Raw genomic sequence first — 23,034 nt, 5'->3', positions numbered from 1 at the left:
TTCAAATTTCAGTTAAAATCCACACTGTTCAGTTTGGGGATATTTTTATGTTTTAAAATTATGCCTGTAGATTTTAGGAGACTTACAGAAAATTTTGTGGGATTAAAAACATTAAATTTTAAAGTTTCTTTAAATTTGCAGGGGGTTTTTTGTTTTGTTTCGGTGGTAAGCAAGGAACAAAATCCTGGGAGAACCAGAGTCTTCCTTGCACCAGTCTCTGTGACCGAGCAGACCCACCTGCTGACGGCTGCCAAAGGCCCTTTTAAAACTCTGCTCTCAGGTATGATTGGTATCAAAACCTATATAGCAGGGGGCATAACTCAGTCTAATGATTCTTTTATTCTTTGTTTTTTAACCCTACAATTTCACAGTAGGGACATCATCAGCTGATGATGTATGAGCAGTTGCTTAATTTAATAATGTATTGATATCAACAAGTATGGATTGGTTTGTTTTGGTGTTTGGTTTTTTTTTAAACATTTAATACTGTGATTATATTAAATCTAATGAGTTAGTGTGATCACGAGGGGGTTAGTATTTCACGTGATGATGCATCTTCTGTACCCCAGAAACATAATTCTGTCCGTAAGGGCCCGAGTATAGCTACAAGGCCACGGAGGGGTTTGACCATGGTGTGCGGGCACGGTTCAGTGAGAGGTGAGCTGGCTCGTCTGCTGGGAGTGGCAGGGCTCTGGGAAAACTGATTTATGCTATGGGAGCAGAGGAGCAACACGGCTGCTCCCGGCAGCCAAGCCATGTCTGCAGGCTCACTGCACTGGGTTGCACTGGGCAGTGCAGAGGTACCCTTCATGACACCGTGGCTGCACGGCGTAGGGTAGCTGGAGTGCCCCTGGTTTTACACGGTTACAGGGACACCGACTTTTAACCTTGTGACCGAGTCCCCTGATGCTGTTGTAATGTAGACAGTGCCAAATGTCAACAATTGTAACCGTTGAGTGTTATCTGAAACCAAGTGCTATTAAATACCCCTTATGGCCAGAGTCATAGAGTGATTAGAGCTTTTTGTCAGAGTATCCTACATGTTGGAGATGTCTGTTCAGTCTGAGGCAGAGTGCGTGGTGGTGCAGTAACAAATGCCTGGCTGGCTTCCTGCGGGCAGGGAGCTGCAGCTTGTGCTGCTGTGGAGTGGCCTGGGGGGTTGTGTGGGGGGAGTGTGTGCGTGTGTGCGCATGTGTGCGTTATGGTGTGTGAGCGTGAGGAATCAGAAAAAAAATCAATACATGATAAAAGCTGCAACTGCTTGATGGCAAAGCCAGGGAACCACTAGAAATCCCCCATCTCCCACTTGCCTTTTGAGGCAAATAAATAATAATGATGTAGTGTTTTTTAGAAGACAAACATTGTCATGCTTTGGGTTGGGTAAGATTTTTAATGATGGGCTTTCTCTTCCCAGTGAGGTGGCTGACAGTTGTGAGCATGCGTGCATGAATGGCGGAAACCAACAAATCTCCTTCCTGCAAACACATTCACAGGCATAAATGAAAAATCAGAGTTTAAGGAAAAAAAATACCTGGGAGAGAAGCAGCATCAGCCCTCCAACCTGATGACCTGAGCCTCTCAGCTCCCCAGGATGCAAGTGAGCCACAGATGTTGCTTGAACAGACTGTGCTGAGGCCCAAGGCCCCTGTAGTCCTGTCCCCCATCCCCTCACGCATGCATCCAGGCTGAAAAGGGGTAGATAAATTGTTACAGCAAAATAACACTACACCTGTATCTTACACTTGCAAGACTTGGCCCTTGAATTGGGATGGGATGCAGTTCTGGGGAACTGGGAGGGGTGAGGTGGGAAGAACACCATGGCCCTAGTTGGGAGGCCTAAGACCCTCAGTGATGTTGGAAGACGGCGGGTATGACAGTGCTGGGGGGGTGGTTTGGCAGTGGGTAGGGGGGCATCTTTCAGCCCGGTACAGCAGTGGCAGTAAGGTAATCACAAGAGGGTAATGGTCTCTGTCTCCTTGGGGTGATCTGATACTCAAAGTGGGACTAGGGTGTGGGAGGGTAGCTTTCATGGTCTGAGAGCATTAGTGTTTAGACTGAGTTCCTCCATTTTTATTTTTTTAAAACACCCATTCAGTAAATATTCTGTCTTACAAAGCCTCTTTTTAACATCAGTTTTTGGCCATCTTTACTACAACAGAAACATGGACAAGAGGGTTAGCCCTAGGCAGCCCCAGGTGCCCATCATGTGCATATGACCAGTGCTGATGAGCTGATCATACCTTGATTACTACCCTTTGATTACTACCCTTCGCTACCACGCAGGTTAAATTACTGACCAGCCCCGAGTTTTCTACCTGCTACATGAGATTTTTTTGAACCACTGCACTGCAGGAATAGGCACACAGCCTCCCAGGGTGCTGGCATGATGGCTACGCAGCCTGTACTCCATGGAACTGTGTTGCAGTATAGCAAATGGGCTGAGCAGTTACTCATGGTCTGATCACAAGAGTGAAGAGAACCATGCCGCTATGAGGGCGCAGGCTGGGCTAGTCTCTGCTGACATCATGGGAGGAAAGGCAGCACCCTTCCTGCAAAGGCTCCCCTCCCTTGCAGAGAGGTAGGTATATGTCTTAGCCAGCTGGCAGGACATTTAAATGCCCCTTCCACCACCTAAGCCAAGGTCTGTCACACCTGCAGAGGAGAAGAAATACTCTATGGCATCACATCAACAATGTGCTGTGTGTTTTCAGGAAGATTACAGGCCTTTTTCCAAACACCATCCTTTTAAGTAGATTAAATCATGATGCTGGGAGAAACAGTGATTTTTCCAAACACTGAGATTCCCCCCATTCCAACTAGTTACAGAATTACAGCCTGACAAAAACAAACAAGTCCCTGCTAGTCCTCAGTCCTGAATCCCCATTTTACACCCAACCTGTTACAGTCACCCTATTCTCCAGCACTTAAATGATGCCCTACAAGAACAAAAGGAGGTAGCCCCCCCCCCCCCCATGGTTGTGGTGTATTTACCTTCAGCAGCTCTGGGTTTGGTTTTTTTCCTCGATGTTTTGGTTCTCTCTCACAAAACTAGCTAGTAAATTTCTCTGAGATAGCCAGGCCCAAACCAGCAACAGATGCAGCTGCTTATAGCTGTGGTAGAACACCAGAACTAGATACAGACATCTGGCACAGTAGCTCCCTCTGTTATTAGTAGTCCAGTACATGCTTTGTATTTTTTTTTCCTCCTCCTGAGCAGCACATTTTCTAAGGTAAAGTTGCACAAGATGTTTTTTGATAAGGCAGAGACTGACTTCCAAAGCTGCTGGATGGCATATAGGATTTTCAATCCCCTCATTTAATCAGAATGCTGCTCCAATCGCTGGTCTTAAATGCTGTAGTAAATTGCAACTCGTTCATCTTTATCAACTCTGTAGGGTGCAATTATCCATTATAAGTTGCAGCAGAACCTTTCTTTTTAATTATTAACAAGCAGCCCTGGGTAAGCACATTAAGTAGATGCAATGCTGGAGGGAAGAAAAGCTATCCTTTCTCTTGGTTAAAAAGAAAATCCTTCCTCTTCAAGCAATGAAACCTTCAGCCTTAGTTGAAATGAGCACAGTTCTGGGTGGAAAACTTGCTGTAGTGTCAAGGAGTGAGAAGCCTCCAGCTCCCTGTTCTGCCTCAAATCTTATTCTGAAAGCGGCCAAAACAGAGAAAGGGTAAAAAGTTGAGTGGATGTTACCTGAACACCTGGGAATAAACAACACAGTCAGTGGCCTTGTCCAAGCAAGCAATGAGCAGACTTACCTTCCAGTTCTGACTCCCAGAACTAAGCTGTACAGTTGTGTGCTGTACAGTGAAATCAAACACTCAACTGCAATTTTTTTCATCCCCTTCTAAAGGGCAGGGCCTCTTGCCGTGTACAAACCGGAGCACTTAATTTGCCTTCTGCCAGTATAGCTACAAGGCAGCCTACGTACTGCCAAACCACACGCGGGATGAGGAGACCCAATGCTGCTCCCGCCTTCTGACACACACCAGCAAGGCAGCGAGAGTTCCCTGAAGCTCACCGCACTTCCTGTAGCTGAACCGCAGGGTGGATATTCTGGTGCATCTTTAAACGAAATCTCAGCCTAGCATGAGCTCCACCTTCCAGCTCCCACACAGCGCAGTGAGGATGCGGTGCCGTGCTGCACACAACCCCACTGAGAATTCACGGCTGTCAGGCAACAGCAACAAGTCAGATTTGAACCCACAGGCACTGTGAAGTGTCATGCAGCTCTGGGAGTCCCGGCAGACTGGAGCGGCGGGTGGAGCCTGCACTCTCAGAAGTCTCACCCCTCGTTTACTTTGCCCTTCCTTATTGCAGCCAGGCCACCAGCTACACCTAACTGCTCTCCTGCACAGGGCTGCGCTCCTCAGGTGTTCAGAGCAGCGCTTCTGCACAGGTGGCAGAGGAATGCATGGCTACAATTCACAGCCATAAACAGAGACAGGATTTGTATTTAGTTTTTTAATAAATACACTTTACATTAAAGAAAAAAGGCCTTCAATTTGCAGTTTCCACACAGAGGGCAAGAGGGAGAAAAAAAAAAAGATTAAAAAAAACTCGAACCACAAAGGGCAGAGGGGAGAAAGAGAGCTCAAACTTCTATCCCAGATCCCCACGTCTTCAGGAATACCAGGCTCTGACTAGGCCAAGCCAGGATTTCAGCCTCCCACTATAGCTGGTATGACATCGAGCATCTCTGCTTTAAACAGCCTGTAGTTCAGTTACCAAACACCCCCGGGGCTCTTCCCTGGAGGCCAAAAGCATCTGAAACACACTGGCGCACTAGCAGGTGTTAACACCTGTTGCTTTTTTTTTTTAAAAATAAAATCATTTAAAATAAAAATATTCTCACTCCTCAACAATTTTAGAAACCATGATCCTCTTATTTCATTTAGTAGTTGCATAAAAATTCCTCTTCTTTTAATTTTAAACAATTTTTCTCCCCCCAACCTACCCCATGGTAACAGGTACTACAGGAATACAAATTTCATCCCCTCTTTACTAGAACACCTGCCTTTTTTTTTTTTTTTGTTTTATATAAAACTATTTCTGTTCTTTAGGAAAGAACTTTATACAAAGAAAATATATTGTGAAATATCTTCAGAAGTTTCCTTGAAGAGGAGAGTCATCTCAGCCTAAAATAAAAAATAAAAAAAAAAAAGGCAGAGAGAAAAAGAGGCCTAACCCCAGGTCTCTTTATTGTAGAGCCTCGGATGTAGCCCCGAGCCTCAAACTGACTCAAACCAACACAGCGGATCAGCTGGAGTTCCTCAGGTTTTCCCAGGAGAAAAAGGGTTGGGGTGCTCAGAATCGGTTTCCAATTTGGTCTCCGGTCTTCTTCTGGGAAGGGAGCGTCTCCTCCTGCCAACACCCCGCCTGGCAGTCACTCCTCACTCATTCAGAGACAGGATTATGTCGTCCTCCAAGTCAGAGTTATCTGAGCTGTCGGCTGAAAAGGAGACATGTAGGTTATGTTTGGTTTGCGGAAGAACACAGCTGTCAGGGCTGCTAAGCAAGGCAACACATTCATAGTTACAAGAGATGGCCACCACCTGCTTGAGACCAGCAACTCCCCAGCAATGACGGAGGCAGCTAGCACCATTAGTGCATGTCAAATCAATCAAAAGCAGTTAGCAAATCTGCACCAGAGCTTGCTTTCTCTGGTTAAAACAGAGGATCGAGAGCAGCTTTAGCAAGTGCAGTTTCTTTTAGCTGGCAGGTTTTTTTCTCATGACAAGATGGGGAGAAGGACACCAGCAGGAAGTTACCTGCCTGTGAGCTGCCTGCAGAACTTACTGTGCACATCTAAGTGCAATAGCTCTTCACGCTGGGGGCTGGACAGATCTGGCAGTCATTCCTCATGGCTGTTATTTGAAAGCAAGTTTGATAGTTCCACCAACCTGATGTGGTGAAATGCAGCCTCTGTATAATGTGCATGGGGCTAACTCATTAGGCAGTAAGTTAGACCCAGACTTTCTCAGCATTAGGTTCTTACTGGCCTGTCACTCCCCTCTGCACACAGTGGGGAGGTCTCCTCATTGAGGGGGAAGCAATCCGTACACTCACAACTAGAACCTTCCTCTAGCAAGCCAAAGGTTTCTGTAATGAATTTAACTACATAGCACTCATTAAAGGTGATCTGAAAATTACGCTTTTCCTGGTTTTCTTCATTGTGGTACCAAATGAAGACATGAAAGGATTTGCCAAAAGCAGTCACACACACACACACACATTTGCTTTTTATCTTAAAAAATACGATCTTTCCTCCCTCAATTGCACAAGAGAGAAGTGATAGCAGCTCTGGCAGCAAGAAGTCTCCTGCCTTACCTTAGAGGTGACCGTTGGTTCTTTTTCTTATGGGAATTCATTGGATGCTGCAGTTAACTAGGTGTTAAAAATAGTTAAAAAAAAAAAAAGACACCAGACTTCCTCTTAGCCATCTCAGTTATACTGGATCTCTAAAATGCCTGTCAAGTTAAGCAAGACCTTCTGGAAGGTTCACCCCTTCCCAGATGCTTTCCTCAGGGAAAAAAAAAGTCACAGGCAAGCAGTAGAGGCCACAAACCCTTTCCCCACCAACCCACCTCCCTGCAGAACAGCCAGCTGCCTTTCCACTGCCATCAGCGAGGGATGCTCCAATCTCACCATCGATCAGACTGAGCCTAAGCTGAGGGGTCATCAGTGCTCCCAGAACAGCTACAGCCATGTAAGGGGAGTTGGAAAACACCAGCCGGTGCTGCAGCAGCTACACTTACGCAGTAAGAAGGAAAGAAGCACAAGAAAGAGAACAACCCAGAAACTCTGGAGAAGAACAGAAGCTGAAAAAGTTGCTTTTTTTTGTTTTAAAAACACTAGAGGAAAGCTTCAAAAAGCAATCTCCTAACTCTTTATTCTCCACTCTACCGCACAACCTTTCAATTTTGAGCTCCATGTCTGCAAGCAAACCTGATTGCAGTTAACTGCTTGGCAGAAGCTTATAGACCTGCCTGGAAATTGCCATTTTCAATTACAGAAGAAAAGAGGCAACAAGAGTCAGCCATGCTGCTGGTAAGAATTCCACATACTTCTTCCATCCTATGTCACACGTGCATTTCAAAAGGGACACCCCAGTGGCCCAGGAACAAGCTCTTGAAAGATCTGCACAATGCATAAACTGCTTTGGACAAGACAAACAGATCCACCCTCCCCAAGGTGGTGACAAAGTAGGAGGAAGACAAATTTATACTTAAAAAGGTTCTCCACGGATTATTCCTGAAAAGGAGACAAAACCTCTTCTAAAGCACAAGGAACCAAAGTTCAGTCCCCTGTTTCAACCGTTCTTTGAATTATTTTGTTTTGAAGCACACCCACTGTACGTTATGGAGGTTCATCCAAAACACAGCAAGGGTCTGCAGTAGGAAGCACTCTAAATACATCACCATGCCTCAGATCTGTACTTTGCAACAGTGTCAGTGCCCTTACAACTTTTAATTCTGGAACACAGCATAAGCAAAGGAGAGGGAAATTTTAATTCCTTTTGCTGGGTGAGAAACAAAAGCAAGCCAGATGAAGTTGAAGTCACAGAGAAGCAGCCACAGAACCCCACTCATCAAACCCTGTGCAAGGATGAGCTGCAGTCCCTGCTTTAATTTCCCAAAGATGCTGCCAAGCAACCTAACAGCCACAGGATGGGCTGGCTGCAGCTCCACAGAGATACCAGATCAAAGTTCTGATCAAGTGGTTCTATCCATAAATGGTGTACAGATGTGGCCATTTCATGATATGCACTTCTCTGCAGAGCACACCTGAAGTAACTGTCAAGTAGCACCTAGTTTTGTTACAGGAATAGTTATTGAAATGGCCTGAACTTCCCCTCCATTCTGCCCCTTGGACAATTCAAATTACAGCACTCTGGGTGCTCTCTTAATAGCTTCTGGCCCTGCACCCCCTGAGGAAACAGAAGTGGAGTTGTGTCAAGAAGGACCTGCCAGCTACTAGGACAGGCAGAAGTTATCTGAAATCCCAAAATGTTGAACTGCAATAGGCTACTAATGCATTTGAACTACGTAAATGTCCTATATGGCCCTGCATTGTATACCTGCTACCTTCAAGACAACAGCAGACTGACCCCACAGAATAACTCTGGCAATCTGATGTGGCCGCATCCTTAAAAGTGACCAAGCTGCATTCTAACAGAAAAGAGACATATGAATGAAGGAGTCTGCCAGCCTCATTAGTGCCAAAACAGAGGCCTGGCATGCTTAATCCTCCAGCACATTGGCAGAGGAGATTGATTCCCACCTCAGGTCTCAAATTAATCTCCTATCACTGCAGGACTTCAGACACCTTGCACATTGTAATTACTCACCCTTACCAATCTTTTAACTTAATGTAACTACATTATCCCCATTTTACAGCTTGGAAATTAAAAAGAAGTAAGTGGCTTGGCCATGCATACTCCAAAATTGTGCTCCAAAAAAGTGAACAGAATCTGGTGTCACATATCCCAAGCTTGATGCTATGCTACTCACCTTCTCTTTCTTGTGAAGCCTTTTTCCAAATTGATTGCTATATAAAAAATTCAGACCTTTCTTATACGCACACATACACACACACACACACACTTTGTTATCTTTTCAAGTCTCTGTATCTGTGGAATGTCAGAAAGAGAACAATTTAAATTTTATCCCAAAAGTTATGTTAGCTTCAGAACAGTCTTAAAAAGGAAGTGAAACCAGAAATGCCATGTTGGTTTTGCACTTCAAGCAATTACAAAGAGAAAGAATAGCACCAAGGAGCAAAAATGCTTTTCCGTCTTTACAGGTACAAACAAGGCAGAGAAGACAGGTGAGGTAACAGTTCAACCAGTGTCCCCTTGAAGGGCAGGACAGGCAAGCAATCAGACAAGGCTTCTTCACATGGAGTTTCTTGGCCTGCCTTTAAGTTCTCACACACACACCTGGGAGCACTTGAAGAAAGGAGATACCTTCCTTTCCAGAACTCACACTTGTTCTCTCAGATAAGAGCTGTTCTTACCTATAGATTGCTTTGAGAGGCCACAGGTGAACAAGCATGATGATTTGTGCCTTTCATACCAGTGAGGGGGAAAGTCAGCTAAGTAATTTCAGGGAAGACTTAGATGTTGTATATTTGTCAGGACATTAAACAGAGGGCAAGGTCACCTGTGGTTACCAAGCTGGGCACACACTTACTATCTCCAAGAATCAGCTCGACTTCCTCATCAGCATCAGAATCTTCATCTTCACCCTCATCTCCCTCTTCCAGGAGGTTGGCAAGCTCCTCATCATCGGAGGGAGAAAAGTCGTTTTCTCCATCCTCACCAGCATTCTCATTGTTCTCATCCTCCTCCAGCTCCGCCTCCAGCAGCTGGTCTGTATCTAGTTCGTCAAGGTCATCTGTATCGTCATCATCTTCATCATCATCTTCTTCCTCTTGCTCTTCTTCCTCCTATAAAGACCGCAAAAATAGTCCATTTTGCAGACATTAAAACAAATGTAAAATGGAATAAGAATAATTGAAGAAAAACATACCTATAGTTTTCACCTCTCCCCATAGCCAGACATCACACATTATACGGGTGATGGGAAAGTGTTTATAAACACTTTCTCTCCACAGCTACAGAACACGACACATGCTAGATCATTTGCAGGCCTGCAAAGTCTTATCTGCAAAATGCTGGGGCAACATAGGTACCAAGCTCCTCTCCAACACTGGCCACCAACATGTGTCACCACAATGCACTCTTGAGAAGGACATGCAGTAAGACCCGTTAAATCCGTGGCTTTGTTGCTAGTCTTGTACAAACTGCTTTAGTTTCAACTGGACCAAAATCTCTACTTTGCATCAAACAGCATGCAGCATAGAATGTTCAGTCTTAGTCATTCCTGATTTAGATGAGATATAAAATGTAGGGAAAGATACTATTAGCCTTAACCAATCCCTGAATCACAAAGCTTCAGATGACAGAACTGTTCAAAGCAGCTCAGAAGTCTCATCTTTGGCATCTATCTGTGGATCAAGATCCTTCTCTAACAAACCATAAGAATTTGCATTCAATAAAGCAACTGAATTTCTCATTGTACAGATCAAATCCAGAAATCCATGTCTAGCACATAAAACTGAGTGGGAAGAAGCTGTTACAGTCCTATCGTTCTTCCAGACAAACAAGAGGCCAAAACGTGCCATCACAAGCCAAGCTCCAGGAATTCTTCAAGACTCAAAGAAAAGGTTCATTATACCTGCGCATCTCCTCAGTCACACCCTTTTTCTCTAACAGAATGCTTTCGTGTGGCAGGAAGGCAGCTCTCAAGTCATTCAGTCTTAATTGTCACTTTGTTTTGGGACTGAACGCATTTTGCAAAATTATGAAGCAGTTAAGAAAGACAGATCTAACAACCCACTTAAGGGTTAGTTTGGTCCTCAAGCTCACCACACTCACACTGCGCTGTTTAGACTGGTGCGTTTTCAGATCTAGAAGGACAGAGGAAAGAGACCTCACTGTCATCTCCCCAACCTACTTTTTCTTCAGTCAGTGCTATAAAAACAAAACCACACCACACCTACACAAATCCAACATCTGTCATAGGCAAAAGAAACAAGGAATGCAAAAAAAGCCTGGGCAAATGTTATTGTTTCTTCACTTGCAAAAGGCAGCCAAGTCTCCTCTACTGACTAGAAGTGCTGTTTTATTTAAATGGAGATTACAGTACAAAAGCATTGCTTTGCTACATACAGTTTTCTTTCTGAAAGAGCTTATATTAAGTGTAAAATTAAAACAAGCTGTATTAAAGCCTATGCTTATTTTAGGCATTTATAAACTTTACTTTGAGTCAACGACTCCTCAAATAAACGGACGTTGTTTTTTGAATTGTATATACACTGGGAGAGGAAATATCTTACTTGCAGTTCACAGTTTTGAACTGCAGTGCCATATCAAGTATAATTTTCCATAAAATACATTGAATTGAGTAGAAAAGCTTTTGCCTTAATAACTTTTACTTTTGGTCTACGCAGTATCTGCAGAGAGACCAATGTCTTAAACTTTATTACTCTATTCAGAATTGAAAAACTGATTAAAAACTGAAAAGGCAGGAGAGTTTATTTTGCTTTTTCATTTTCTAAACAACTCTGAAGCTGAAAAGGAGGGGATCAATTTATTTTAAAAGCTTGGAAAAATTAAGTCAAGTTTTTCAGTGTCTGGAGATAGATATACAACTGTAGACGTTAGGAAAAAAGTATATTGTCTACAAGATTTAGAGTCTGTGTAGTTGAAATGTAAAGGATTCTAAAATGAGTTAGGTAACCTCTTAGTTTCCACATCTGTGTAATTTCTGAAAGCATTTTTTTTCCTAAATATCTAGCCCACAATGACTTTAAAGAAAATGCCAAAACTAGTGAATTTGATTATGTTTCACATTTAATGTATTTATTGGAAATTGAAATACTATTTTATCAACATTTTCATTTAAGCTTAAAGCAAGGCATATATAGGAGTATCATCCTTCAAATACAGGATTAAATGAAATATAGTTGTGTAAAGTTAAAGATTTCTTCTGGCTGACAACAATAAGCACCAAATTACACAGAAAGGGGGAATATTTAGCTGTAAATTAGCTTTGATGAATTATACCAACCAGTGAGGAAAAAATCCTTTGTGAAAATGTAAACAGCAACAGAATACTAGAGAACTGAAATCAATGTTTCCACCTTTCCAGTTTAAGTTACTTAATCTGAAGTAGGCAATTAGAATCAGGCCACACTCATTTAGAAAACACTTAAGAACAGTAAGATGGGATCTAAATTATACCTGTCCTTGGTAAACCAGAAAACAGTGTGAAAACCACGCTACAATAAGTCACGTGTGCATGTGACAGAGACAGCGTGACGTGCTCAATGTGCATCCTTACCAAGCTGAATGAGAGACAGAGAACACAGTTCAAGAGAAATGATCTTAATTACCAAGAAACCCTTATCTTGTCGTGTTTTAAAGAACACAAACAAAAACCTGGGAACTGTGGTGCTTCTGCTAATTAACAGGCAAATTAATTCTGCATTAGCTTCTGAACAATCTCCAATCACAAACCTCTGCAGGCACACTGCAATACTCCGATCTGGAAACACAAGGCTTGCATGTGTATGGTGAGACCTCTCTTAGGAAAGCACACTGAGCTTCTGCACCCAAAACCATTCCATGGGACATATAGCTGAGTAAGACTCCACCTGGTATTTCGTCACACCTAACACCATCATATGTAAGTGATATCCAGTCTGTTAATGGATATCTAGGATGTATTCTCATCAGATACCACAACTGTCTCGCGTAAGGGATCCACATATGGCTAAAAACTGTCGTGCCTTCCCCAGCGAGTCATACAAGCATACTGAGAAAGAGCAGTGAAAAAAAAAATCCCTGTACAATGTCACGAGGGAAGATAGGCAGAACAGTTACTCCAAACCGTATCTGGATTTGTGAAGGAAAAACCTGCAAAAGCAAGCTCCTACCTACTCATCAGTAGTTCCCAAGAGCTTTGGGTAGTGACAAAGGTGCTGCTAGAAAAAAGAATCAGCATGCACATCTATGCAAAACAAGCATGCACCTGTGCTTATCTGCCTCATTGGAATAAAGTGATCCACAGAACCCATGGACCAGTACACTCCGTATGACTCAAACAATATCAAGGAATTGGTTTAGCTATCACTACCTCCTTTAGATTTCTAAAGATATTCTTCTGTTTGGGTTGTTCTCTGTAAAAGCTGCTTAGATCAGAACTTCAGCTGTTCATGGAGTCCTCACATTCCTTCTCTGCTTCCTTTGAGAATATTCTCTTCCCTCTCCAACAGAAGCCACTTCAAAGCTGCCAGTTATCTTTACAGAAGGCGTGAGGGTAGTATTACCACAGAATCACTAAGGTTGGAAAAGACCTGCAAGATCATCAAGTCCAACCATCAACCCAACCCCACCATACCCACTAAACCATGTCCCGCAGTGCCATGTCCACACATTTTTTGAACACCTCCAGTGAGGGTGACTCCACCACCTCCCTGGGCAGCCTCTTCCAATGTTTCACCACTATCTCAGGAAAGAAATTTTTCCTAATATCCAGTCTAAACCTCCCCTGGTGCAACTTGAGGCCGTTTCCTCTTGTCCTGTCGCTAGTCACTTGGGAGAAGAGACCAACACCCACCTCTCTGCAACCCCCTTTCAGGTAGTTGTAGAGAGCAATGAGGTCTCCCCTCAGCCTCCTCTTCTCCAGATGGAACAACCCCAGTTCCCTCAGCCGCTCCTCATCAGACTTGTGCTCCAGACCCCTCACCAGCTTCATTGCCCTTCTCTGGACACGCTCCAGCACCTCAATGTCCTTCTTGTAGTGAGGGGCCCAAAACTGAACACAGCATTCGGGGTGCGGCCTCACCAGCGCCGAGTACAGGGGCACCATCACCTCCCTACTCCCGCTGGCCACACTGTTTCTGATACAGGCCAGGATGCCGTTGGCCTTCTTGGCCACCTGGGCACACTGCTGGCTCATCTTCAGCCGGCTGTCAACCAACACCCCCAGGTCCTTTTCTGTGGGGGAGCTTTCCAGCCACTCCTCCCCAAGCCTGTAGCGTTGCATGGGGTTGTTGTGACTCAAGTGCAGGACCCAGCACTTGGCCTTGTTGAACCTCATACAACTGGCCTTGGCCCATGGATCCAGCCTGTCCAGATCCCTCTGCAGAGCCTTCCTACCCTCGAGCAGATCAACACTCCCACCCAACTTGGTGTTGTCTGCAAACTTGCTGAGGGAGCACTCGATCCCCTCATCCAGATCATCACCAAATATATTAAACAAGACCGGCCCCAAAACGGAGCCCTGGGGGACTCCGCTTGTGACCGGCCACCAACTGGATTTCACTCCACTCACCACAACTCTCTGGGATCGGCCATCCAGCCAGTTTTTTACCCAGCGAAGGGTGCACCTGTCTAAGCCATGAGCCGCCAGCTTCTCCAGGAGAATGCTGTGGGAGACAGTGTCAAAGGCTTTACTAAAGTCCAGGTAGACAACGTCAACAGCCTTTCCCTCATCCACTACGCGGGTCACCTGGTCATAGAAGGAGATCAGGTTGGTCAAGCAGGACCTGCCTTTCATGAGCCCATGCTGGCTGGGCCTGATCCTTTGGTGGTCCTGCACGTGCCCTGGGAGTACCCTCAAGACGAACCTCTCCATAATCTTCCCTGGTACCGAGGTCAGGCTGACAGGCCTGTAGTTCCTCGGATCCTCCTTCCAGCCCTTCATGTAGATGGGTGTCACGTTGGCAATCCTCCAGTCACCTGGGAGCTCCCCCGGTAACCAGGACTGTTGATAAATGATGGAGAGTGGCTTGGCAAGCTCCTCCGCCAGCTCCCTCAGCACCCTTGGGTGGATCCCATCAGGCCCCATAGACTTGTGAGTGTCCAGGTGGCATAGCAGGTCATTAACTGCTCCTCCTGGATCATGGGGAATTTGTTCTGCTCTCCATCCTTGTCTTCCAGCTCAGGGAGCTGAATACCCTGAGGATACCTGATCTGGCTATTAAAGACTGAGGCAAAGAAGGCATTAGGTACCTGAGCCTTTTCCTCATCCTTGGTGACAATGTTCCCCGCCGCATCCAGTAAAGGATGGAGATTCTCCTTGGCTCTCTTTTTGTTGTTAATATATTTGTAAAAACATTTTTTGTTATCCCTTACGACCGTGGCCAGATTGAGCTCTAGCTGGGCTTTTGCCTTTCTAATTCCCTCTCTGCATGACCTAACGAGAACCTTGTACTCTCCTTCAGTTGCCTGCCCCTTCTTCCAAAGGTGAGAAACTCTCCTTTTTTTCCTGAGTCCCAGCAAAAGCTCCCCGTTCAGCCAGGCCTGTTGTCTTCCCTGCCGGCTCTTCTTATGGCATATGGGGACTGCCTGCTCCTGCACCTTTAAGATTTCCTTCTTGAAGAATGTCCAGCCTTCCTGGACCCCTTTGCCCTTCAGGACCGTCTCCCAAGGGACCCTCTTGACCAGTGTCCTGAACAGGCCGAAGTCTGCCCCCTGGAAGTCCATCGTAGTGGTATTGCTGAACCCCCTCCTTACTTCGCCAAGAATTGAGAATTCAGTCATTTCACGGTCGCTAAGCCCAAGACGGCCTCCAACCTTCTCTTCTCCCACCAGACCCTCTCTGTTTGTAAACAGCAGGTCAAGCAGGACACTTCCCCTGGTAGGCTCGCTTACCAGCTGCGTCAGGAATTTATCTTCCACACACTCCAGGAACCTCCGGGACTGTTTCCTCTCTGCTGTTTTATATTTCCAGCAGACGTCCGGTAAGTTGAAGTCCCCCACAAGAACAAGGGCTTGCGACTGCGAGACTTCTGCCAGTTGTTTGTAGAATGCTTCATCAGCTTCTTCATCCTGGTTGGGTGGTCTATAACAGACCCCCAGCATTATATCTGTCTTGTTGATACTTGCTTGTAGATACTTAAATTTAGTATTAACTTAAGGGAGCTTTACCTTGAGAGATGCCAAGTGTAGAAGTTTCAAGCAGAGTATCCATTGACTCCAATGAGACTCAAATTTGCAATTATATAGATAAGTATTAATTTTATTATTATATAGTGAATACAAATACTAGGGGTTTTCTGTGCTATCTTCACAATACTGTACCAGCGTTACTCTTCTTCATCTCCAGCATACACAGATGACACTACATAGTAGCTGCAATGCAGAAGGCATTATAGTATCAACATAGCTGGATGGCCAACTCTTTCTACTCTTCAAAAACACAGTATTGCAATTATAATAAAGGAGTTTTAATGTACGAAACACCCACCCCGTTTCATACACAAAATGGCTTCCTGGCGCCACTTCTCCGCATAAATACTTACGGCGCTGACTTCACCCCAGTTAAAGCAAGAAGACTGCAAAAATAAGGCAATGAACAAAGACAAAGCTGACAAGTTAAAATGAACAAGAGAACAAAACAAAACCCCAGTTATAATTATAAGGAGATAGCAAAGAAGGAGGCTACAACTTTAGTGGAGAATAGCTATCCGCAGATGTAAGTAGGATATCCACATAGGGGCAGACCCCTGTTTAACTTAGAAATTGTTTGACTGAACTAAAGAGTTAATTTGACTCAACTAATAAAAACTAGTTTAGGCTGAAAAAGACCATCTATACAAAGGGTTTGTATCAGTTTAACTTAAGAAGTCTTAAGAATGTAAGTCAATAACGTATAGCATGATCAGTTATACACTTTAGACAAGTATGAAGGATGCCGGAACTATCAGTTCTTCTAGGATAACGTTGCCAAATGGGACAATTAATTTAACTGTACATCTTAGAGAAATCTCTCAACACTCACTAATTCACCAAAATTCAATAATTCACTTATACAGTAACGCATAAATAACTTCAACACACAGTCTGTGACCCTGGAACTACTTTGAGAATGATTAAGAAGGCAAAAGTGATTTACATCAGCTTTTTAACATGCCTGTATACAGGCAGATTTACAGAGATGCAGTTGTACAAGAAAAGCTGGACATTAACTTACAGAATCAAAAAAGTTGATTACATAGCAAAGGACTATTTCAAGACCATCTAAAAGCAAATTACTGGTAACTTAACTCTACTACCAGTTTGCAATCTTACATAAAGATTCAGAAAGCCAAGTAGATTTGGGTCAATTAATTTATCATTTATAACTACAAAAGAAAAAACTAAACAACATCCCCTAAAGGAATGGCATATATCGGGGTGGCAGCGCTATAACAAAAATATGCTGGACCTAATTCTTTGCGTTGCCAGTATCTACAGCCCATTCAGAGCTTAGTAAATACCCTCTGCTTTTGTTCAAGCGTTATGTATTTTCTTCCGTATTGTTCTTTGATGTACGTTTGCACACACTTCATAGACTTTCATGATCATCACAGACTTTCTTACTGTTCCTCTCTACCCATTCATTTTGCACGTACAAAATTCACAAAATTTGTCTTTTTGGGTAGTACAGGTTATGGATATTTAACATACTCACTGGTGTTCATCTCAAAAAACATTCAAAGCGTCAGGAAAACCCCAGTCTTTCACTTATTCAAACTCTGATGCAAAATACATGTTAACTAGGCAGAACTTTGATTTTTTCATTTTAACATTTCTGCACTGTATTTTAACATTAAATCAGTGTATGTACAAAGTGATTTCAGGAAGTATGGCTTACAGCACTGCAGATCTGCAGTGCATAAAAATATACCAGTTTGCTTTATAAGCACTCTTAAGGCGTTTTAGAGTTTTCTTACGTTTCTTGAATCCAAAAATTTTTTATGACCAGATGAACAGAATTTGAGACTTCTCAACTGCAGATTACATAATCTCTCAAATTTACATTAGGCTGGCTGTTAGCTGCCAAGAGAAGATCCCACAGGTCTCTTGATTGTCAATATTAGGTTTGGAAATCTTAACTCAGTTTTGAGATCTGCAGGTCACTGATTTTTTGCTTATTTGACATGGTCTCAGCTGTTACAAAAAGCTTCATCTTTTCTTTTAAACACTTCATCCACTTTTTCTTCCTCTACCAAGAGTTGATTCACAGTCCAAAACAAGTATTACATGAATAGTTCTCTGCCCAACTTCCTCTGTTACTGCTCTATGAACTGTTCAACTGGCATCATCTTACGGCTGCTCCTTCCCCAGCCTCATGCTCACCTCCTATCATCACTTCCAAGTCAACACCTCTCACCTGCGGATGCTTTCCAGCAACAGCCCCTTCCTCTGAAAACACAATCCTTATTGCACCTCTCAGTTTGAATCATGCTATATGGTATTACTCTAACTATTCTTATTTTCACCTATGAGGCTGCCTTTTCTCTACCTGCAAAACAGTTAATCAAATGTCAGTGAAGCTTTTCCCACTTTTTCAAATCTTTCAGCTCCTATTTAATTCACTTCTGGCTATTTGTAGCTAAGTCTAAGCATCTGCTGGTAAGCATCTGCTTCTATAAACTGTTTATTTTCTCTAGTCTTTTTTTTTTTTTTTTTTTTTTTAAGAAATTCATATTTCCCAGAGTCCCATTATTTTTGTCAATTTATTTGCTTTTTAAGCAGCCACCTACTAGTTTACTTCTCCCTCTCTTTCACCCTCCTCCCCCAAGTTTCTCCTAGAGAAAAAGCAAACTCATTTTTAGTAATCTGGTCTCTTCCAAATTATCAGTATTATTTTAATTACTACCTGTTTCCAGCATGGGAAGGGGCTTTGCTTTCATAAAAAACATACAATCATTGTTCAAGTGCAAGTTCACCAAAGAATGTTTTGCTCCAGAGGGAGTAAGTCTCTCCTTGTTTTAGTAATTTATCTTTCTCAACAGACAATCCCCTCGTCATATCTTCCGACATGATGCTTCCAAAGCATCTGTATAGCATATTGGTACTTTATGATCCTTTACTATGCAATTCTCGGAAGTGACAAAGTAACAATGTCTGGTTTTCAGCCACTTAAGAGTTTCTATCCAATTCCTCCCCCACCCACTTCTTAACACTCCCTGAACAATGCACAGTGGAAAAAGCTTAAATACAGCCAACAGTCATTCTAGGGGGTCAAGCACGTAAGGAATTTTACATCCTAGATTACCTAGTTTCCATCCTTCCCCTCAGCTAGCAAGCCCAAACTCACTTCCTATTATCATACCATTAAATTATTTTTAAGTATTCATCTCCTTCACACTACAAGGCTGCACCTACTTCTACTTTCTTGGCTACTTCAGTGTTAGAATTTCTACTTCTTCACAGCCATTAATGAGGTCACAGAGCTAAAAACGTAGAAGCCTATGCACAGAAGTTACTACATGTAACAAGCAAGGAATCTTACCATAGGCTTCTATGCAGATGTAGGTATGTGCAGATTTACTACAGGAAACAGCACACAGCATACAGTATGTCACAGAGGCAAAACATGGAGTGAAGAAATAAAAAAGCAGTTATTCTCTTAGTCTACGTAAGTAGGTTTAGCTTGTCTAACAATGACTACTTACCTGTGATGAATGAAAAAGCATCCATAGCACAGATAAATAAAAACTTTAAACTAACTGAGCCAGCGTTGGATTGGCAGGTTCATTTGGGACTCTTTTGACCAATACTCTGATTTTGCTTATGAAATGTTTTCATTGTAACATGACTATATGTACCTGATGATAATCAGTTTAACTCCAGAGTCACTGTCCTCTTTGAGGCATGTGCAAGTCATCATTTCACAGTTGATCTATTCCTTAATGCTAGGGATAAACGTGTTCTAATGTGACTATTATATTCTCTGTGCTGTAGGGCTCAGAAATAAATATAAGGAGTCCAGAATGAGTTGCAATTTCTGAATCCGCTTCTCTTCCTTCCTCTCACTGATCTCACACTCTCACTTACAAAAATAATCCAATTCCTTTAATTGCATGATGAAAAACAATAGCGTGTAAAGGAATTTCAAAATTTGGCAGGTAAATGAACTCTCCCTCTATGGACGAGAATTTGTTCCTTTATTTTCTCAAGCTTCCGACTGACATTTCTCATCACAATTGAGGCAGCTTTTATTTTCTTGGCTCTCAACTACTCTGGGAATTCTAGAAAGATGTGTTAGGTGAGAGGAAGTCCATCTTTGATTTCTGTCACTGAACAGGCAGAATATGCTTTTATCTCTGATTTACTCCATAATACTAGGTCTAGCCTTCTGAAAACACCAATTAATTTTTTCTTTCCAAGAATTTCCTCCGTTTGCACTAACTGACAGCTAGTGAAACGAGATTCTGAAACAGTGACAGTTATTTGCTACTACCTAAAAATGTGGTAAGAAGTACAGGTACTGGGAAAACATTTTTTTTTTTTTTTTAAAGTATCTGTTTTGGAGGATGCCTGCTCAAAAGATGTGTGTGTGTTATGTAAACATGTCTTTGATGGAAACCACTCTTTACTTAACCTCCCCAGCTGCAATTAAGTTCAAAGATTCCTATTAATGTGTGCAACAAACACATGTATATTATTATCAGTTGAGATATTTGTCTGAAAATACTTGTTCCCAGCTATTATCCTGTAAACTATTTCATCTCGAGCATGATTTCAAAACAAAGCATAACTTCAAATGTTACAGGAATAGCTCCTGAAAAACTAAGGGTGCCTGATAACATAAATCATTCTAGGCAGCTTGTAGTGACAAAGCACCACCATGGTCTGATAGTTCTCAAATATATGTGCCAATATGGATTAAGGTTTGTAGGGTTTTTCCCCATCAAATAAGTATCTGTACGAACGCAAACCTATATCAAACCATCATCAATAAAAGTACTGGAATTGCTGTTGCAGGCAGATAGGGGAAGAGTCCTAAACTAGAAGTAGAAACTGGGACCACAAAGACCACATAGAAAGCTGAGGAAAAACATTCTCCATCCTGGCAAAACCACATGTTAGAATACTGATTGTGTTTTGAGCCTTTAGTGCCTTATCTCCAAAGCTTTCATTTCACATCACCTAGAATTTTCTAAACCAATGCAAAAAGACAAATTACACACCTACCATCACCATTTCGATAGCCCAGAAGCACTGCAGGATAATTAACAGTTCTTCAGTTCTGGCAAAAGAAGTAGAACACACTTTATAGGACAGGGACAGCTAGGTGAAGCAATCTGCTGCTGAAGCCATAAATCTCTCTGAACATGACAATAACTGAGAATACTACTTGAGCCTCACAGATGCAACATCATCCACATCACGTACCACAGAGAGAAAAATAGGCCTTAAAGCACTAATATGGAAAGAAAAACTATAAAATAGAGAAGTAAAAATGCACAGACTGAAAATCCTGTAACCCACTCAGAAGATCATATCATCCAGACTTAAGTTTCACAGTTTTGAGTCTACTCTGTGGTCAGCCAGTTCCCTTGGGTTTAGCTTTTCTGATCGCTTAGTATTTCTGAAGTCTCCTTTTCTAGCCTGTAACAACTGCCATGCGCCATTTCTAGGCCAGATCAGTGCATTCACTTTCCTTTGCACCATATTCTCTGAAATTCCTGGTCTGCCTCACTACAGAAGACAGTAGATTACTGAGTGAAACAGGGCATACTAATCAGCCAAGAAAGGGAAATAAATAAGAATTAAGCAAGCTAACAACCAAAAGATGGTCCAGCATCTGTACCAGTAGCTCAGATACCCTTCTTATTTTTGCCAAGTCTGACTCTGAAGGAGAGTATCAAAACAGTGGCAAATACAGGAGGAAGAAGAGAAGGACCTTGCTGCAGGTCTGAAGAATAGGAAACTATTTCCCCACAGACTGAACGTAGTTTTGCAACACTTGTGAGTGAGACTGTTGGTCACTGATGGACCCGTTTAGATACTCACCCAGCAGTGAAATAACACACAAAACTCATGAACATTCAAGGCAGAAAGACTAGTATTTTTGGAGTAAAACATCCAACAAAAAAAAAGCTCACAAACCAGCTCTTGGTAAGCGTGTTACATCTTCACTTTTCCTTAGTTCTTGTAGTAAGTACAGAGCACAGAGCATCAACATCCATTTAGCATTTGTTCTGTTTAACAAGGCTTGACAACTCTGTATTACTGGCCATAATTAGGAAAAGGCAGCTTTCCAGAGATCTCACATGAAAGGCTAATATAACAGCCAAGGAAGAATCCAGCTGCAGTGGTGCTATTCTTGAGAATCTTAAACAAAACCATAAATATTTACTGCAGCGGTACCATACACAAGCCAACTAAGTCAGCCTGATTATTTAATTTGAGAGTAATTTATGTAACAGGTCAGTTGATTTTACAAGGTCTGGTTTGAGAAAGGGGGAGTAATATAGTTGTTTTGTTTCTTCACTTAAATAAGAGAAGAAATTGAAAAATATCTATAGGCCAAATACCCCTGCTAGGGTCATTTTATCGACTCTCAATCTTTTGCTTTTCAAAAATCTCACACAAAGCTATCAGCTGACACTTGTCAAAACTGACATCATGAGGCACCAAAATTTAAAGTAAAAAATGTCAGGCAGATATTTTTTCTCCACAGTTCTTATCTTATCTTGCCTCAAGCACCATTTTTAAAGCAATTTTATTCTACATCACATGACTTCCAAGCAAGGCTTGCCCATCAAACATGCTTCTATTTGAGTACTTAACTACTTTCTGTACAGGCAGAACACTGTACTTGTGGACTCATGTAGATCATATACAAAAATACATACATGCATGCATAAAGTCAAGGTGTGAAGATACAGGGGCCAAACAGATTAATATCTGCTCTAAAAATCCTGACCAAAGAGGTATCAGATTAATGTTAATTCACATGGATTTCCTCCTCACACCATTTTAATGAAAAAGACCAAAAAGCATCTTCTTTTATCCAGAAGGTGTTTTAGAATATCTGTGAGAAGTCCCAATAAGTTTGAAAGTTTATTTCCAGTTTTAAAAAGCCTAAATCACAGAAACTAACTAGGCAAGTAGTACAACACCTACATATGTGTGATCATATGTATACACAGAAAACTCCTGCTCATCAGGAAACAAATTACTCTTGTTGGCCTTAACAGACAAGTGTGCCAGAGAGATTCTGTCTTTATTCTGGAAAACCTCTACTCATTCTAGTTCAATATTGGATGTCACTATGGAGACAAAAGCTGTATTTTTTTAAGCCTAAGGCTGGAACAAACCTGGAGGAACAGCAGTGAACAGCTACGGGACAGACAGCAAGGGGTTTAGTTTATGTTTTGCTAAATATATATAGATTGAATTGTATTTGGGTTCATAAGTGTTGTTTATATTGAAACCAAATCTCTCTTACTAAAGAAACTTGATTTGTAACCATCCCTAAAAGTTACTGTCTGGGAAACATCTATACACCCCAGAAATGAAGACCATAAAAAGCAGCAATTATGCAGTATCAACTAGTCACTCTTAGCTTGCAAATCGATCCCGGAGCAGCTTTGTTTGAATACTCCATAAGCTTTACAGAAGAGCTTTTAGCACACTTAAATTCTGCCTGGGGCCACCTCCATTTATAGGA

At 42.4% G+C, this 23,034-nt stretch overlaps 1 protein-coding gene across 1 annotated transcript in view; it reads right to left on the bottom strand.

The window, feature by feature from the left end:
• Window positions 1-4,852: 4,852 nt before the first annotated feature.
• Window positions 4,853-23,034, bottom strand: part of DCAF1 (DDB1 and CUL4 associated factor 1) — a 50,357-nt gene continuing 32,175 nt past the window's right edge. Inside the window, exons 22-23 of the mRNA XM_059823078.1 lie at window positions 9,205-9,460; window positions 4,853-5,462 (exon numbers count right to left, since the gene is read on the bottom strand). Of these exons, the coding sequence (XP_059679061.1) occupies window positions 5,404-5,462; window positions 9,205-9,460 (315 nt within the window). The 3' untranslated portion in view covers window positions 4,853-5,403. The remainder of the gene's footprint in view (window positions 5,463-9,204; window positions 9,461-23,034) is intronic.

This window comes from Gavia stellata, chromosome 12 (assembly GCF_030936135.1).
Source record: "Gavia stellata isolate bGavSte3 chromosome 12, bGavSte3.hap2, whole genome shotgun sequence".
NCBI classification, from domain to species: Eukaryota; Metazoa; Chordata; class Aves; order Gaviiformes; family Gaviidae; genus Gavia; species Gavia stellata.
Note: the sequence above shows the minus strand (reverse complement) of the source record. Positions and strands in the feature narration are given on the sequence as shown.